Source organism: Hemiscyllium ocellatum, chromosome 32, assembly GCF_020745735.1.
Source record: "Hemiscyllium ocellatum isolate sHemOce1 chromosome 32, sHemOce1.pat.X.cur, whole genome shotgun sequence".
In the NCBI taxonomy this organism is placed as follows: Eukaryota; Metazoa; Chordata; class Chondrichthyes; order Orectolobiformes; family Hemiscylliidae; genus Hemiscyllium; species Hemiscyllium ocellatum.
Window position 1 is genome coordinate 42,032,231 of NC_083432.1, and position 16,930 is coordinate 42,049,160.

A 16,930-nucleotide genomic window follows, 5' to 3' on the forward strand; every position below is an offset into this window, starting at 1 on the left:
ATCCAAATCATTTATACCAATGACAAAGAAAAGAGGACCTATACTGTGGAAACTAGAAATCTGAAATGAAAACAAAGAGCTGGAGAAACGGAGAACTCAGCTTTAAGAAGCCATGCCTGAGTGCAATGGTAGTGTGCCTGCCTCTGAGCTAGGAGGCCCATCTTCAGGCCACACCTGGTCCAGAGATTTATCATAACATCAGAGGGAAATGGGTCTGGATGGGTTACTCTTCGGAGAGTTGTTGTGGAGTTGTTGGACCAAATGGCCTGTTTCCACACTGTAGGGAATCTAATCTAATCTAGTCTAATGTAATCTCTGAATAGGTCGATTAGAAAATATCCTGCTGGACTCGAAATGTTAATTCTTAAGTTGCAGTTTGATTCAAGATTTTAGCATTGGAAACTGTTCTTCAACCTGTTTAAAACAGGCCGATGGTCTTTCTGATGGCAGTATTCTCTCCAGTACTGAGTCATTTTGGAGTTGGATTCTATCCCCTCAGCATCTCCTTGTAATCAGAATGCAGCACTATTACAGTCAATTGTCAATTGTAACTGTGTACGCTAGTGGCAATGCATCACTTCAGCTCAAATGGGACTTCAACATGAGTCGGGGGTGGGGAGGGGGGTGGATGTGGGTGACCAACAGAAAGTGCTGGAGAAACTCAGCAGGTCTGACAGCGTCTGAACAGAGAAAGCAGAGTTAATACTTTTGATCAAGTGACCCTTCCTCAGAATGGTTTCTCTCCACAGATGTTGCCCAGATCTGCTGAGTTTCCCCAGCAATATGACATTTTTGTTTCAGATCTTCAGCATCCGCAGTCCAACTTAATGAGTAGGAGCTGGGGTATAGCTCACTGGTAGAGCATTTAACTGTAAGGTTATGCAGTGCCTGCATTCAAATCTAGATGCCCCCTTTCAAATTGTATCTTAGCCCATGGTGTGTGGAGCTGGAATCGACTAGAACCAGTTTGTTTCAAGCTGGAGGCAGTTCAGATAACAGTATTGAGTTAGAACATAGCACAGGAACAGGGTCTTTAGCCCACCATGACACTACCATTGCACATTGCATTCTTAAAACTGAGTTCTCCGTTTCTCTGGCTCTTTGTTTTCATTTCAGATTTCTAGTCCGCAGTATAGGTCCTCTTTTCTTTGTCATACCATCTGCCTGTCTTCCATTCCTTGCCAGTTCATGTGTCTGTCTAAATGTCTCTTAACTGTTGTACAAATGTTGTACTTAACTACAAATGTTGTACCAGTTTCTACCACCTCCTCGGCAATGCATTCCATTGATCTCTCTGCCTATATATTCTGTGACCGTTTGCTTCTCTTTCACTTCACCTGATGAAGAGGCAAAGCTCCGAAAGCTTGTGTCTTCAAATAAACCTGTTGGACTATAACCTGGTGTCAGCTGACTTCTGATCTCAAAACAACCCAACACTATTATTGGAAAAACCCTGCTGTCAACTGCTGGTCGAGTAAATTCCAGTTCTAAACAGCCTTGTTGAAGACACAAATTCAAGAAGAGCACAGACTTTGAACCAGAGCTTTCTTGAACTTTCTTAGACAAAAGCTCCACTACACCGTATACCAGCTGCACATCTGTCATGGTCCCTTTTGAGTTGAAGTGGCACATTGCAACAATTCCATGTCTGACACTTAGCTGTAATTGTGGTGCTCTTGGAGAAACTAGTAAATTGAATACAACTCCAAAATGACCCAATGCTAGAGAGAGTACTGTCTACTGCTAGACCGTCAACCTGATGTAAACTGGTTGTTCAGTAGATTCCAGTTCTACATATCATGGGTTAAAATGCAACTTGAATCAATAGACAATAGGTGCAGGAGTAGGCCATTCAGCCCTTCGAGACTGCACTGCCATTCAATGTGATCATGGCTGATCATTCCTAATCAGTATCCTGTTCCTGCCTTATCTCCATAACCCTTGATTCCACTATCTTTGAGAGCTCTATCCAACTCTTTCTTAAATGAATCCAGAGACTGGGCCTCCACTGCCCTCTGGGGCAGAGCATTCCACACAGCCACCACTCTCTGGGTGAAGAAGTTTCTCCTCATCTCTATCTTAAATAGTCTACCCCATATTTTTAAGCTGTTCAGGGTCTTCTTGATCTATAGACGGATGCTCTATGACTGAACAGTACCTCCTCACTCTGGAAGCTGTCCCTTTTGAGCTTAAACGATGCATTGCAACAGGTATGTAGCATAACTATTGCATTCCTGACATTCGGTTGCCATTGTGCTGCACCTGGACCAGAATGGATTGGTGCTGAGGGAATGCTGTCAAGTGACCCCAGGCCCAAAATTGGATATCCACAGCCAGAGAAATCAGGCCTGACAGAGAATTGGCCAAATTAAACTAAACAGTGACCAGCAGCTATCGGCTACAGCCAACAGTGGAAACCAAGTTCAAAAAGGTCGTAAAGGTTCAAGTAGAAAGAGTTACAACCAGCCTGAGCATTATGTACTGGAGAAGTGTCGGTCAGATATTCTGGCATCTTGACTGCCTGAGTATTCACTTTGCACCTTTCACCATGGCAACAGTGAAAGATTTTGACGTTATCCCGTTAGATAATTTGAACCAAGCTCATGACCCTGTTGGCCAAAGGCCACTGAACACTCTGGAAGGTCAAGTGTGAGGGGGTATAAGAACACACACCTGGATGCCACCCTCTAAGTGATGACTCAGCAAAAACCATGCAGCAACTCAAGAAGGCCCACGAGAAGATCTGCTCTGGTCTGCAAGATCCACCTTCATGGAAGAGAGGCAGCCCTAAGTCACAGAGAGGAAGGTGCTTCCAACAGCTCAGCTCAAACATGTGGATTGGTGCAGGTAATATCCTTCCTCAGACAGATGGAGGTGGATAGAGTGTAAATATAATGGCAGTTTGGGAAGTGTTCCCATGGTGTTTTTAAGGGAATATTTTGTCTATAAAATCAAGTTGTACTGCAAACCAGATTCTGAGTCTCTTTGAGGAGAGTACTTGAGGAAAGTGTTGGTTAATCCACAAACTGGTTGAAGTTTCTAAAGTACAATCTAATAGATCACCAGCCTAATGCAAATGGCTGTGGAGTGGATTCCAGGTGCATGCATATCGGGTTAAGGTGAACTGGGGAACCTAGATTTTAATCAGAGATTGCATAATCTGTTGACGGATGCTCTACCATTGAGCTACAATCCTGTCACTTTTGAACTTAATTGGTGCATAGTACCATATCTACACTGTTAAAGTTATGTTTCTGAGATTTCAACTGTAACCCCAGGCTGCACTCAGAGTCAAAAGGTAAGGTTCTGAGAGAATTGAAAACTCTCCAAAATGATTCAATAGTGTTATCTGAAAGATTGACAGCCATATTTAAACTGGAGGTGGGGATTAGATTTCAGTTGCAATCTAAAAGGGAAAAAGCCTACAATAGAACCAAGAACCTTATGACTAGTTGTCAAATGCTCCACCACAAAACAGTGCAGTTCCTTTTGAGCTTATGCGATGTATTACAACAATTGTATTTCTGGCATTCAGGTGTAGGTGTGCTGCACTCGGTGTAAAAGGAGGTATAGAGGGAAAGAATACTATTCCAGAATGCAGCTGAAAATGTGTTGCTGGTTAAAGCACAGCAGGTTAGGCAGCATCCAAGGAACAGGAAATTTAACAAGCTGTGCATTTGGAGTTGAGCAGTAGAAGTGGCAGTGGTGGGATTCAAACCCACGCCCCTGTTGAGACTAGAGCCTAAATCCAGCACCTGAGACCGCTCGGCCACACTACAATACAAAGAGAGTACTGCCACCTGGAAGACCTCCAACTTGGCATAGGCTTTTCGTGGAGCAGTTACTGATTGCACACATTTTGATTTAAGACAAAACTTGAGAATAGGCACAAGGATTTGGAAAGGGGACCTTTTGACCCACAGTCAAATGTGTTTCCACTGAGCTATACCCCCTTAACTGATGGGGCAGCCTCTTTTGAGTTTACGCGATGCATTGCAACAAGTATGCAACAAGACAGTTGTATTTCTGACAATCAGCCATATTCATGCTACACTTGGAGTAAAAGGAAGTGATGCTGAGGGAATTGAATACCACACCAGAATGACCCAACTCCTGAAGACTCTTTGCCTCTGAAACACTCCTGCTTGATTTAACCAGGTTGAGGAATAGGTTCCAACTGCACACATGTTGGGTTCAGACACATCTGAAAAAGGGGCACCTAAAATTAAATGAAGAATTGCTTGACCTGTAATCAAATGTGCTAACACCAAAATAATTCAACACTGCCATCTGGGGGAATAGATCCCAATTGCACACATAGCAGGAGCAAATTACCCTGTACTGCAGATGCTGGAATCTGAAATTTCTTCATCCAGAGATTGGCGAGCCTGTGTAATCCTCTGGCATAGAAAGTGGTTGAAGCCGATCATGCAATGTTTTCAAGAAGGAGATAGATGTAGTTGTCATGTAGACCATTGGATAGTTAGATTGAAATGAGAGACCGAGGGGTTCAGGTACATAATTCTTTGATGTTTGTGCCACATGCAGACTTGATTAAGAAGGTATTTCGCACACTTGCCATCATTGCTCAGATCTCTGAGTAAGTTGGGACATCATGTTAAAATTGCACAGGACATTGGTGAAGCCTCTTCTGGAGTACTGCATCCAGTTCTGTTCACCCTGGGATAGGAAGGATATCATTCAGCTGGAGAGGGTTCATAAAAGATTTACCAGAATGTTGCTGGGAATGGAGGGGTTGAGTTATAAGGAGAGACTGGGTAGGCTAAAACTTTTTCACTGGAGTAGGAGATTGAGAGGTGACCTTATAGAGGTTTATAAAATCATAAGGGGTATCGACAAGGTAAATAGCAAGTATCTTTTCACTAGGGTGGGGAATTTCAAGACCAGGGGGCATTTTTTAAGTTGAGAGGAGAAAGATTTCAAAAAGACATGAGGAGCAACCTTTTTACACAGAGTGTGTAGAATGTACTTCCAGAGTAGGTGGTGGATGCAACTATAGTTACAACATTTTAAAGACATTTGGACTAGTTCATGAATAAGAAATGTTTGGATGGGTGTGAGCCAAATGCAGGCAGGTGGGACTAGTTTAACTTGGGATTATGGTCAGCATGGACCGGTTGGACTGAAGGATCTGTTTCTGTGGTGTATAGTTCTTTGACTCTATACCACAATGATATGGGAAGAAAGCTGGAACAGGGCACTGAGTTGGATGATCAGCCATGATCATACTGAATAGCAGAGCAAGCTTGAAAGGCTGAATGGCCTACCCTGATGTTCTATATTTCCAGGAGATAAATTTGAAATTACTTCTGAACTCTGCTATTTTCAGACAGGACTGAATGCAGCAGAAAGCCCAAATGTTGCCCTACACTGAAAGCTTCACATTGATGTCTAAAGATTGTAGGGAATACATGGTCGAAGGAGTAAGGAAACAAAACTCAGCCACCAAACTCCTCCTTGACAAGTTTGAAGTGAAAAATGTAAATTTGCTGTTTAGGGAGCGCATTTCCCAATATCTGGAGATGCCTAAGCATTTTAATACAAATAATGGCAGATGATGAAAACAAACAGAAATTGCTGGACAAACGCAACAGGTCTGGCAGCAACTGTGGAGGGAAAGCAGAGTTGATGTTTAGAGTCCAGTGTTCTGAAGGAGGGTCACTGGACATAAAACTACTTCTACTTTCTCTTTACTGAAGCTGCCAGACTTGCTGAGCTCCAGGGCGTTTTAAGAGTTATTTAGCCACTTTACCCAACATATGTATCTACGATGTGGAGGAGCTGGTGCTGGACTGGGTGGACAAAGTTAATAAAAATCACACAATACCAGGTTATCGTCCAAAAAGTTGATTTGGAAACACTGCTTCCAAATAAATCTCATGGCCTATAAACAGTTATTGTGTGATTTTTAATTGTATCTCTTAGCACTGTACCTTTAGATTTTTGGAGAGAGTCAAAGTCCAAAGTTTTGTTTATTTACTTGATATGCAACAGTACAGAACCCAATTGCTTTTGTGATAATATATTTATACAAGGAGATTTTTTTGAATAAAGTGTATTTTTGAAATTAAAGAAAACATTATTTAGGCATTTTTGAGTTGTAGTCACATTTGTAACGCAGAGAAACGCCCACCCCCACCTTTCACAATTCAGACAGGAATGGGACAACGTCTTGTATCTCAAGGCGGTGGGGGTTGAGGGGGTGGGACTCTCTGGGAGGAGGGTGGGTGAAAGAACCTTTAAATAGAGCCAGCGTGAGGCAGAGGGAGGGAGACAGAAGGACTGGACCCAAAGGTAAGACTCACTGTGGCTGTGGTTATGAGGAGGTGGGTGTTCATCCAGGGAGCCCTCTCCCTTACCCCCATAACAGTCCATCACCCACCCAACAACACTCCCCACCCCCTCACCCCCCACCACCCTGGGGTTGCAGACTTTTCCCCAGTACCCCCTTCCCTTGGGGGGGGGGGGGAAGTGCAGCCCCTCCTCTGGGTGGGGGTCACTTTCAGAGGCAGTGGGAGAGGTTTTTGTGTCCGTGCGGGGGACATCCAATGTCCCTGGATCTCGCCTCTGGATCCCAGGGATCTGGTCCCGCCCACCCGAGTCTACCAGATCCCACCGCGATCCCCCCCACCGCCGGGAGATCCACCCGAGCTCCCCTCCCCCGGCTCCAGTCAGGAACGGGTCTTGAAAGTTTGTGAAAGTTTGGGAAGTTTATGAAAGTTGTGAAGTTTGTGAAAGTTGGTCCCAATCCCGATCCCGGAGCCGCCCTGAGCTGCCTCCCGATGGAATTTCCTTAGGGGTCCCCGCGGGGGAGGGATCCTGTCACTCACCGGGAGGGAGGGAGTGAAACAGGACCTTCCCAGCTCCTCCACCCCCAGAAAAACTCCCCCTTTCCCCCCAACCCCCCAGTCCCAGCTCCTGATTAAATCACTGAACACGGGGCAATCTACCATTGTAGATATTGTTTTCTAATCAGTTTGTTCAGAGATGGAACATGTGCAGATTTGAACCGGGACCTCCTGCCTCAGTGGTGGGGACACTACCCCTGCATCACGAGAGAGCCCCCCCATTGGTATGCAACCTCCCACTCACACCACCCTCTTTCACCATTCTCCCTCCCCACCATCCCAGCTCTGTCCTCACAATCGATTCCCAGTCTTAGTGGGACTTGAGGAAAATCCACAAACACACTTTTTCTTTATGTTTTTACATGATTAACCCCAAACCCCAACTTCTCAGCACAAACTCCCGACTGCATACTGGATAAAATCAAAGGGGTGAGTGAGTGTCATGGTCTTAGGCTGTCTCACAGAGCAGTGGGGAGGGGTCACTGATGTGGAATAATTTTTTCTCTGTTATTTTTGTGGGAAATAAGAAATGTAGTTTTCTGCAGGCGATATAGAAATGTAGTTGTTGTAAGTGCTAGTGGAGTGTAATTTCTGTAGATGGGTGAAGGGGTGAGACATTATACAAACGGTCATGGACTTCTTGTAGCATGCAGTATCCTTAAGGCTAAGACTTTAATGAATTTAGGGGGTCTTTTAAAGAAGTAGTTTTAAAGAAAATAGTTTTAAGCTAGGAAATAACTATGGAATGTTGTAGCAGAAAGTAAGAGTATTTTCACAATAAAGCTTGTAGTAACAAGACAAAGAAGGCAGACATCCAAGATCAACCTGGTACAGAGATAAGTAAAGAGAAAAACAAGTGAGGTAATCATCTTAATGTTAGGCCAAATAAGGAAATGAAATGAAATAAATTATTATGATAGGGTAAGAGTAGGGGAAGGTGGGGGTGGGGAATGTGAGCCTGCAGCACACAAACTGTACAAAAATGATTGTATAATTGATATCCGGGCACTCTTCGCCAGGCTAGCAGTAGGAGTGTCCGGACTTGCAAGTTTGTAATAAATTGTCCTTGTTTCTATGGCTTTGTCTCCGGCTGATTTATAAGTGAGCTTTGTTTCGAACATTTTCTCTCCACAAAACGTAGCACTATATTGTAAAAATTAGGGAATGAGAATTAATAGATTGGGCAGTGGCCCAGTGGTTAGCAGTGCTGCCCCACAGCGCCAGGGACCCAGGTTTGATTCCAGCCTCGGGTGACTGTGTGGAGTTTACACATGGGTTTCCTCCGGGTGCTCCGGTTTCCTACAACAATCCAAAGATGTGCAGGTCAGGTGAATTGGCCGTGCTAAATTGCCCATAGTGTTCAGGTATGTGTAGGTTAAGTGCATTAGTTAAGGGTAAATGAAGAACATTAGGGTAGGGGAATGAGTCTGGGTGGGTTACTCTTTAGAGGGTCATTGTGGACTTGTTGGGCCAAATAGCCAAATCACTGTTGTGCTTTCTATGAATGTAATAGTAACTGTTACAGTCTATCAAATTTATCCAAATTCTTTGAAGAGGTAACCAACAGGATAGATAAAGGAGAACCAGTGAATGTAATACATTTGGATTTTACCATACAGCATAGGAAGAGACCCCCCCCACCACCAGCACCACCACCAAGCCTGCAGCAATTCTTAATCCTTATTTAAATCCACGAACTATTGCCCATGTGCAGTTTCTATCCCTCTGTTTGCCTCCCGTTCATGTGTCTATCAAGGTCCGCCTTAAATGTTGCGAATGTCCCTGCTTGTTGAAACATATAAGATACTTAGAGGACTTGACAAAGTAGATGTGGAAAGGGTGTTTTCCCTTGTGGCAGAGTCTAGGACAAGAAGATATAAAGAGTCATCCAGTTAAGATCACGATGAAAAGAATTTCTTCACTCAAAGGGTTGTGAATCTGTGGAATTCTTTACTGCAGAGCCATGTAGAAGTTGGGATGCTAATATTAAATTAATAAGTTGATATTAATATGTTTTATTCATTTAAGGGAACCGAGGGTTTTGGGAAAAAAGCAGTAAAGTGCATTTGAGATTTATTGGATCAGTCATGGTTTCATTGAATTGTGGAGCAAACTCAATGTACCGAATGGCCAACTTCTGCACTGATATCTAATGCTCTCACAACGATATCATTCTAACCCAGTTTATTGTTTCAGTTTCAATGTATAATTATAAATCAATTCATATTTTATGTTTGTAGATTTTTACGTCATGTTTCACAAAGCAACTCGGAAAATCGTGAAAGAAATTGACCCTTATGGTGGCACACTGATTCCTGCCGCAAGTCCCTATTTTTCTGATGGCTTCAAGCCCCTGTACATCATCAGGAAAAAGGAAAAAACTTGGTTTTTCACAAAAGACAAATACATCCCGACATCCGTCACACTGGCTGAAATATTAAAGGATGGCAAAGATTTAGACATTGGTAACTGATTTGCTTTTTACTGATATTTCTCTGCATAAAGTGAAACAGAGTAATCAGATAAATACTCAGAAGCAATACGAATTAAATCACACTGTTGATTAGAATCACAAATGAACACACCTGACTCCTTGTACAGAATACTAGCAATAAAAAGGGATGGTCAGGCTCTGATCCAAAGATCACTGCTGTTCTCAAGGTTCCTGACTTAGAGTCGCAAGCTGGATCGCAGTTTATTGCTTTCACAATGCTATCTCCTTCCTCTTTTATATGTTTTCTAGTTACCATCTACATGGCAGTTTAAGCTGTTGTTTTATACTCTTACTACCTCTTCTTCATGCTGGTTAATTTGATCAAGCAAAGCTGTGTTTTCACACCGGTGCCTTGCTGTAATATTTTACTGTTTATTTCAGTTTTACTATCACAGAGGACACTAGCTTATCCCCAGTAGAATGGTGATGCAGAACATTGGGTTCTCCATCATAAGGGCAGCCCATGATGCCATTGGACTAGTAACCCACAACCCCAAGTTAATGTGCATAGAACATGCTTCAAGTCTCACCGTGGTGGATGGTGAATTGTGGAATTCAGAGTGATAAGGTCATAGAATTGTATAGCACGGAAAGAGACCCTTTGAAACCACTCATCCAAGTGGACCAGATCTCTGAAACTAATCCAATTTGCCAGCATTTGCCCCGTATCCCTCTAAACTGTTCCTGTTCATGTACTCATCCAGATGCCTAATAAATGTTGTAATTGTACCAGCTCCCTTCACTTCCTCTGGCAGCTCATTCCATGCATGTGCCATTCTCTGCATAAAAAAAGCTCTTCATTAGGTCCCTTTTAAATCTTTCCCTCTCACCTGTGCCCTCTAGTTTTGGACAAGATATTAGATTAGATTCCCTACAGTGTGGAAACATGCCATTTGGCCCAACAAGTCCACACTGATCCTCCAAAGAGTGAGCCACCCTGACCCATTTCCCTCTGACTAATGTACCTAACACTATGGACAATTTAGCATGGCCAATATACCTAACCTGCACATCTTTGGACTGTGGGAGGAAACCCATGCAGACACGGGGAGAATGTGCAATCACCACACAGACAATCACCAAAGGCTGGAACCGAACCCATGTTCTCTGGTGCTATGAAGCAGCAGTGCTAACCACTGAGCCACCATGCCACCCATATAGTTGCAATCTTGTCATGGCAGATGTAAGACCAGTTTGAAATTTGGAATTAAAACATAGTTAGCTTAGTGACGATCATCTAACCACTGATTGTTGTAAAAGCCCATTTAATTCATTCATGCCCTTTAGATTTAGAATTAGGTTTCTTGTGAGTCTTAACTGCCTTCCGGGCACTAAACGCTAACCGAGCCAGTGATGCACACATTGGCACATTCTACGAATGAACACATTGGAATCAAGGCTGTCTATCTTTACCATTCAATTTGGGAGAAGCCATTTAACCAGTGTTGCTGTATCACTGTTCCGAGTTACCACGATGTCACAAAATAGCTCTTTCACCAAATCTCTTGACTAGGGGACGGTTGATAACACAGACACACAAATGGGATAGAAAAATGAGCCAGTGATGTGAATTCAAAAATTTGTTTTTGTATAGAGTTTATGTAACTCCGTCAAACTATCAATATCTTGAGACAGAAAACTGAAGAAGTTGAGGTGTCGGGCCACAGCGGGAAAAATGGCACAGGGTCTAAAGGCCTCCTCTTGAGCGCACAAACTCAACACAACACTTCACTTACCCTGGAGGAGTATAGAAAGTACAGGGATCAAATTAAAAAAGAAACAAAGAAATCAAAGAAAGGAAGTGAAAATATCTAGAAAGCAAGATAAAGGAAAATCAAAAGATGTTTTACCTGTAGATAAAGAGCAAAAGGATAGTTAAGGAAAAATTGGGACCTATCAGGGATGAAGAAGGAAATGTATGAAGATGCAGAAGATATGGGAAGAATTTTAAATTATTTTTTCTCTCTGTATATTCAAAGGAAAAGGATGATGTGGATATAGTAATGCAAGAGGAGCAGTGTGAACTATTGGACAAAATAATCATAACGAGAAAGGAAGTCTAGAGTCAGACAGCACAGGAGCAGACCCTTCTTGTCCATGCTGACCAATCTGATCTAGTCCCATTTGACAGCATCTGGCTGACATCCCTCTAAACCCTTCCTATTCATATACCCATCCAGATGCCTTTTAGATGTTGCAATTGTACCCACCTCCACCACTAGATTCCTCGCAAGTTGATAAGTTGCCAGGATCAGGTGTATTGTTCCCTTGGATGTTGAAAGTGGTCAGGGAGAAAATAGCAGATGCTCTGAGGATTATTTTCAAATGCAGGAATGCAAAATTTGGATCTATTGTTTAAAAATGGTCAAACGAAAATGCCAAAAATAATTCTCAGTCTGTTAGTCTTACTTCAGTGGTTTTCAAAGTGCTCAAATCAATCCTGAGAGATCGGATAAACTGTGACTTAGAAAGATATGGACTAGTCAGGGGTAGTTGGCATGGCTTTGTTAAGGGGAGGTCATGTCTTACAAATTTGATTGAATTCTTTGAGGAAGTGACAAGGATGATCAGTGAGGATTGTGCAGTCGATATTATATACTTGGACTTTAGTGAGACTTTGACAAGCTCTCATATAGCAGACTGGTCAAAAACATAAAAGCCCATGGGATAAAGAGTAATGTGCTGAACTGGATCCAAAGTTGGCTTCGAATAGTACAGAACATTCCTTAATTGCCAATGACAGGAAACAAAGGATAATGATCAATGGAATGGAAATGTGTTTCAAGTGATGTTGGGACCCCTGCTGTATGTTTTATACATTAATGATTTGGACTTGAATGTAGGGGGCACAATTGGGAAATTTGTAGATGGCACAAATAATTGTCATGCAGTGGAGAGTGTAGAGGATAATCTCCAAAATGATATGTTTGTGTCGGTGGAGTGGGCAGAGAATGGCATTTGGAGTGCAGTTCTGGTAAGTGTGAGATCAAAACAGTAAAAGGGAATATGCAATAAACAGGAATATAGTGAGGGGGTGGAGGAAGTGAAAGATCTTGATGTGCAAGTGTACAGCTCCCTGAAGGTAGCAGGTCAGGTGGATAAAATTGTAAAAAAAAGGCATATGGAATGCTATCCTTTATTGGAAGAGACATACAATACAAAAGTAAGGATATAATGATGAATCAGTATATGACACCAGTGAGACCACAACTGGAATATTGTGCAGTTCTGGTTATCATATTACAGGAAGGATGTAATTGCTTTGGAGAGAGTGCAGCAAACATTTATTAGAATGTGGCCAGGGCTGGAAAACTGTCGCTATGAGGAGAGATTTGGGAGGTTGGGATTGTTTTCCTTGGAACAGAGAAGGTTGAGGGATGGCATGATTGAGGTATACAGAGTGTGCGGGGGAGAGATAGAGTAGACAGGAAGAACCTGTTTCCCTTGGTAGAGAGTTCAAACACCAGGAGACATCAATTCAAACTAAGTGGCAGAGGATTAGAGGGGAATGTGAGGAATTTTTATTTCTAGAGGATGATGGGTGTCTGGAATTCACTGTTGGAGGTTGAGGCAGAGATCCTAAATTCTTTCAAAACGTCCCTGGATCTGCATCTGCTATTGGCCATGTGCAGGACAATGGGATTAGAGAGGGCATCTGGGTGTCTTTGAGTCGGCATGAACAAGATGGGCCAAATAGCCCCTTTCTTCCTTTTTCTGATTCTAACCATTTCATGATTCTATGACAGCACTCTCCGTGTTTCCTCCGATCTGCTGCTGTAGTGAAATGTGACTGGATCTAACTATGAAGTGAATTTCTTTTAATTTCTCATCACTGAGCATCCAACACAATATCATTACTAATCAATATGATCAGTGATAGTGCTAACAGAAGCTTATTGAACATGCCAAGAGTCATTTTGATTTTAGACCACAGTGTAGAACATACAGTAAAATACAGGTCATCTATTAAACACCCCTTTCAGTTCCATTTCTGTTGATTAAATGGAGATAAAAACCAGGTAATGGGTGGTGAGCTGATTTTAACACAGCAGTATGAAGTCAAAATTCTTCATCAAATTTGTTTCCATTAAATGTGTTCCATCAATCTCTGTCCTCCTGAGGGTGTTTAACTCTGTGCTGTGGGACAGTTGCTGGGGTTCCTCAATCCTTCACTCAGGGCCATCTCCATGTAGAATTGATTGATTAATTTATTGTCACATGTACTGAAGTACAGTGAAAAGCTTTGATTACGACCATTGCAAGCAGGTTGTGGTAGTCAAGGATGCATATATCAAAAGACTTAGAATCATGCAGGTTACATTGCACAGGACTACACAAGATCAACATTATTTGAAGCTGCAGTCCATTCATCAGTGTAATAATGGCCAGGAAGAAGCTGCTCATGCATGGGTTCAGGCTTCTGTATCTTCTGTCTGATGGAAGAGGTTGGAGGAGAGCAATACCTGGGTGTACTGTCTGTCTGATGATGCTGGCAGCCTGTGCGCGACAGCAAGCTGCATAAATGGAGTCCATGGATGGGAGGTTGGCTTCTGTGATGGTCTGGGCTGTGCACACCACCTTTCTCATGGTCCTGGGCAGGGCAGTTGTCATACCAGGCTGTTATGTTCCCGCACAGTATGCTCTCAATGGCGCATCTGTAGACATTAGTGAGGGTCCTTACAGAAATGTAAAATTTCCTGAGGCTTCTTGATTGTTGCATCTACGTGGGGAGTCCAGGACAGATTGTTGGTTCTCATGATGTTGTTCATCCTCTCAGCTTCAGTTCCGTTGTTGCAGTTGGAGGCATGTTCTCCTCCTTACTTTCCAAAGTCAATGATCTTGTTAAAGTACCTATTCGAGACAGCTCAGAGAATCCCTGTTGGACTCGATCTGTAAGTCTCTTTTAGTTCGTCCCGGAGATCATACTCTGTGGTCGTCTGGAATATTAAACTCTTACATACAGTTTAGTTTAAGTTATTACTTTTATTTACCAATGGCATCAATGTTACACTATAACATAGATACCTACAAGCCAGGCGTGAGCTAAGGTTCTGAAATCATTAGCAGAGTAGGAGCGCCAGCTCTTACTTCTAAGTGCTTTGTTAGGCTACTCCCCTGATTGCTGTAAAAAAGCTGTCTTGATACAGAATTTGGTATTAAAATTACAAAAACGCCACATGTCCTTAATCAGATAAGCAGCAGTAAAATGGCAAAAGATTGCAGAGGAAACAAAACTCATTGACAGTTCTGTGTGTGCTTGACTAATTAAACTACATGGACATCAAAGTGGGAATCCTGGATCAAGTCAGGCCAGATGGTCAATTGCTTTGGCTAGTGCATCTCAATGAGAGACTCGTCTGAACTATGTGGAAAAGGTCATGGGATCATCTCGCTCAGCTAACATGGCCAGTACCATTGTCCTACAAAATGGCTTTTTCTTTTAAAATCATCTTGGATTCCCAAATGCAACTAAGTTCATAACATTCCCGGATCTCAAGGTCCAGGAAACAACACACACATTCAATCCACGACAAGCCAGTGTTCACTCAAGTCAGACCGTAAAGGGTTAATCTTTCCACTAGCTTCTGTCCTGTCTGTCTGTCTGTCTATCTCTCTCTCTCTGTCCATTGAACCCTTCAGTCAGTGAATGTAATTTACAGAAGAATGTTTTCTCTCTCTCTCGCACGTAAATATCTTCCAACTTCTGTGCTATGCCAGGTTTTTCCTAGCCTGTAAGGGTAGTGAGACATTCACATTCCAACACAGTCAAATGAGGGAACTGAGCTTCATAAATTCAAATCTGCTCAGGTATACATGAAAATATATCGGGATTGTTCTATTACGTGCATATTCCACTCAGCTTATTAGAGTCATAGAAATGTACGGGCATCCCTGATGGCTTTGCAGAGGTCATATCTGGATTTCCTGTATTGGTCTGCATCTCCTGACTTGAATGCTGCATGCCTAGTTTTCAACTGGGAGTGGATTTCTTCATTCATCCGAAGTTTACGGTTAGGGAACACTCGGATTGTCTTGTTTGGTCTGCAGCCCTCCGCACATTTGCTAATGAAGTCTGTGAGGGCAGTAGCATACTCGTCTAGGTTTTCCACTGAGTACTTGAACACGGTCCAGTTCACCGATTCCAAGCAGTCCTGGAGATGGTCTTCCACAGCCTTGGACCAGCATTGTACTTCCTTTTGTGAAGGCTCCTCCCATTTCAGATTCTGCTTGTAAGTTGGGAGGAGGAACACAGAGCTGTGATCTGAGTTTCCAAAGTGTGGGTGGAAACTTTGATGGTAGGCATCTTTGATGGTTGTGTAGCAGTGATCCAGGATGTTGGGTCCTCTGGTGGGGCAGGAGACGTTTGGTGGTACTTTGGCAGCACCTTCTTGAGGTTGGCTTGGTTGAAGTTGCCGGCCACAATGAATAGGGTCTTGGGAAATTTCATCTCTGGAGTGTTTGTGATGGTGTAAATCATGTCTAGGGCACTCTTCACATCCACATAGGGTGGTATTTAAGCTGCTGTCAGGATGGTGGAGGTGAACTCTCGCAATAGGTAATAGGGACAGCATTTTACTGTAAGATATTGTCGGTCCAGGGAGCAATGGCTTGCCAGGGTTGTTACATCCGCATACCATCAAGTATTGATCAGGAAACATACCCCACCACCCTTTGCCTTGTCCAAAGACTCTGTACAATCCATGCGACGAACGGAGAACCCATCAGCTTGTTGGGGGCAGTCGGAAATGGCAGGGGTGAGCAAAGTGTCTATGAAGTAGAGCACACAACAGTCCCTCAATTTCCTCTGGCTGGTAGGTTTGGATCTGAGTTAATCCATTTTGTTGTTGATAACCTAGACATTTGCTAGGAGTATGCGGGAGAATGGGATCAACATCAAAAGAGACATTCCCAGATAACCATTATCTAAACACCCATAAGCACACAATATCAGGGGAATGAGAGAGAGAGAGACAGACAGACAGACAAACAGAATATTCAAGCTTGATTTTTTTTTCTAGGATTGCAAAGCTCAAAGTTTTGCAACTATGGAGCTAGCAAGTCCATTTCTGGAGGTGTGGATGCCAGTGTGTGTATTGTCGATGCAGGAGTGCATGCATCAGGTGGTGTGGCTGACATCATATCTACTGTGGAATTGAAGAAGCGAGTAATCTCTGAAAAGATGCTGCTTGAGGCTACTAAGGACAGGTACTTGTATCTCAAACCCAAGTGAAGTAACTGGCACCTGGAAACAAGAGGGTTTTGTAATAGGGAATTTTTCCAGTTTGTCTTAACTCCAAACTCTGCTGGGTGTCAGATAGCAGTGTGTAATAGCAGCCTTTTACAGACTCAAATAATGGATTTTGTTTTGAATTTACCATCAACCTATATCCATTATCACGTATTTTGTAATTATTATTGGAATGTGTTTCACTTTGTAAACTATGTTTCTGTTGTGCTGACTATTGTTGTACTAACCTTAAATGTCTTAATTTGTTGGTTTAGATCAAAACGGCCTTTGCCTCTCTGAATCTCTAACAGGGGCCATATTGTAATATTGATCTGAGCA

At 42.8% G+C, this 16,930-nt stretch overlaps 1 protein-coding gene across 1 annotated transcript in view; it reads left to right on the plus strand.

Annotated features, from left to right (window-relative positions):
- Positions 1-6,286: 6,286 nt before the first annotated feature.
- The window catches only part of LOC132830815 (uncharacterized), a 28,047-nt gene continuing 17,403 nt past the window's right edge, over positions 6,287-16,930 (plus strand). The window contains exons 1-3 of the mRNA XM_060848680.1: positions 6,287-6,315; positions 9,110-9,334; positions 16,383-16,569. Of these exons, the coding sequence (XP_060704663.1) occupies positions 9,121-9,334; positions 16,383-16,569 (401 nt within the window). The 5' untranslated portion in view covers positions 6,287-6,315; positions 9,110-9,120. The remainder of the gene's footprint in view (positions 6,316-9,109; positions 9,335-16,382; positions 16,570-16,930) is intronic.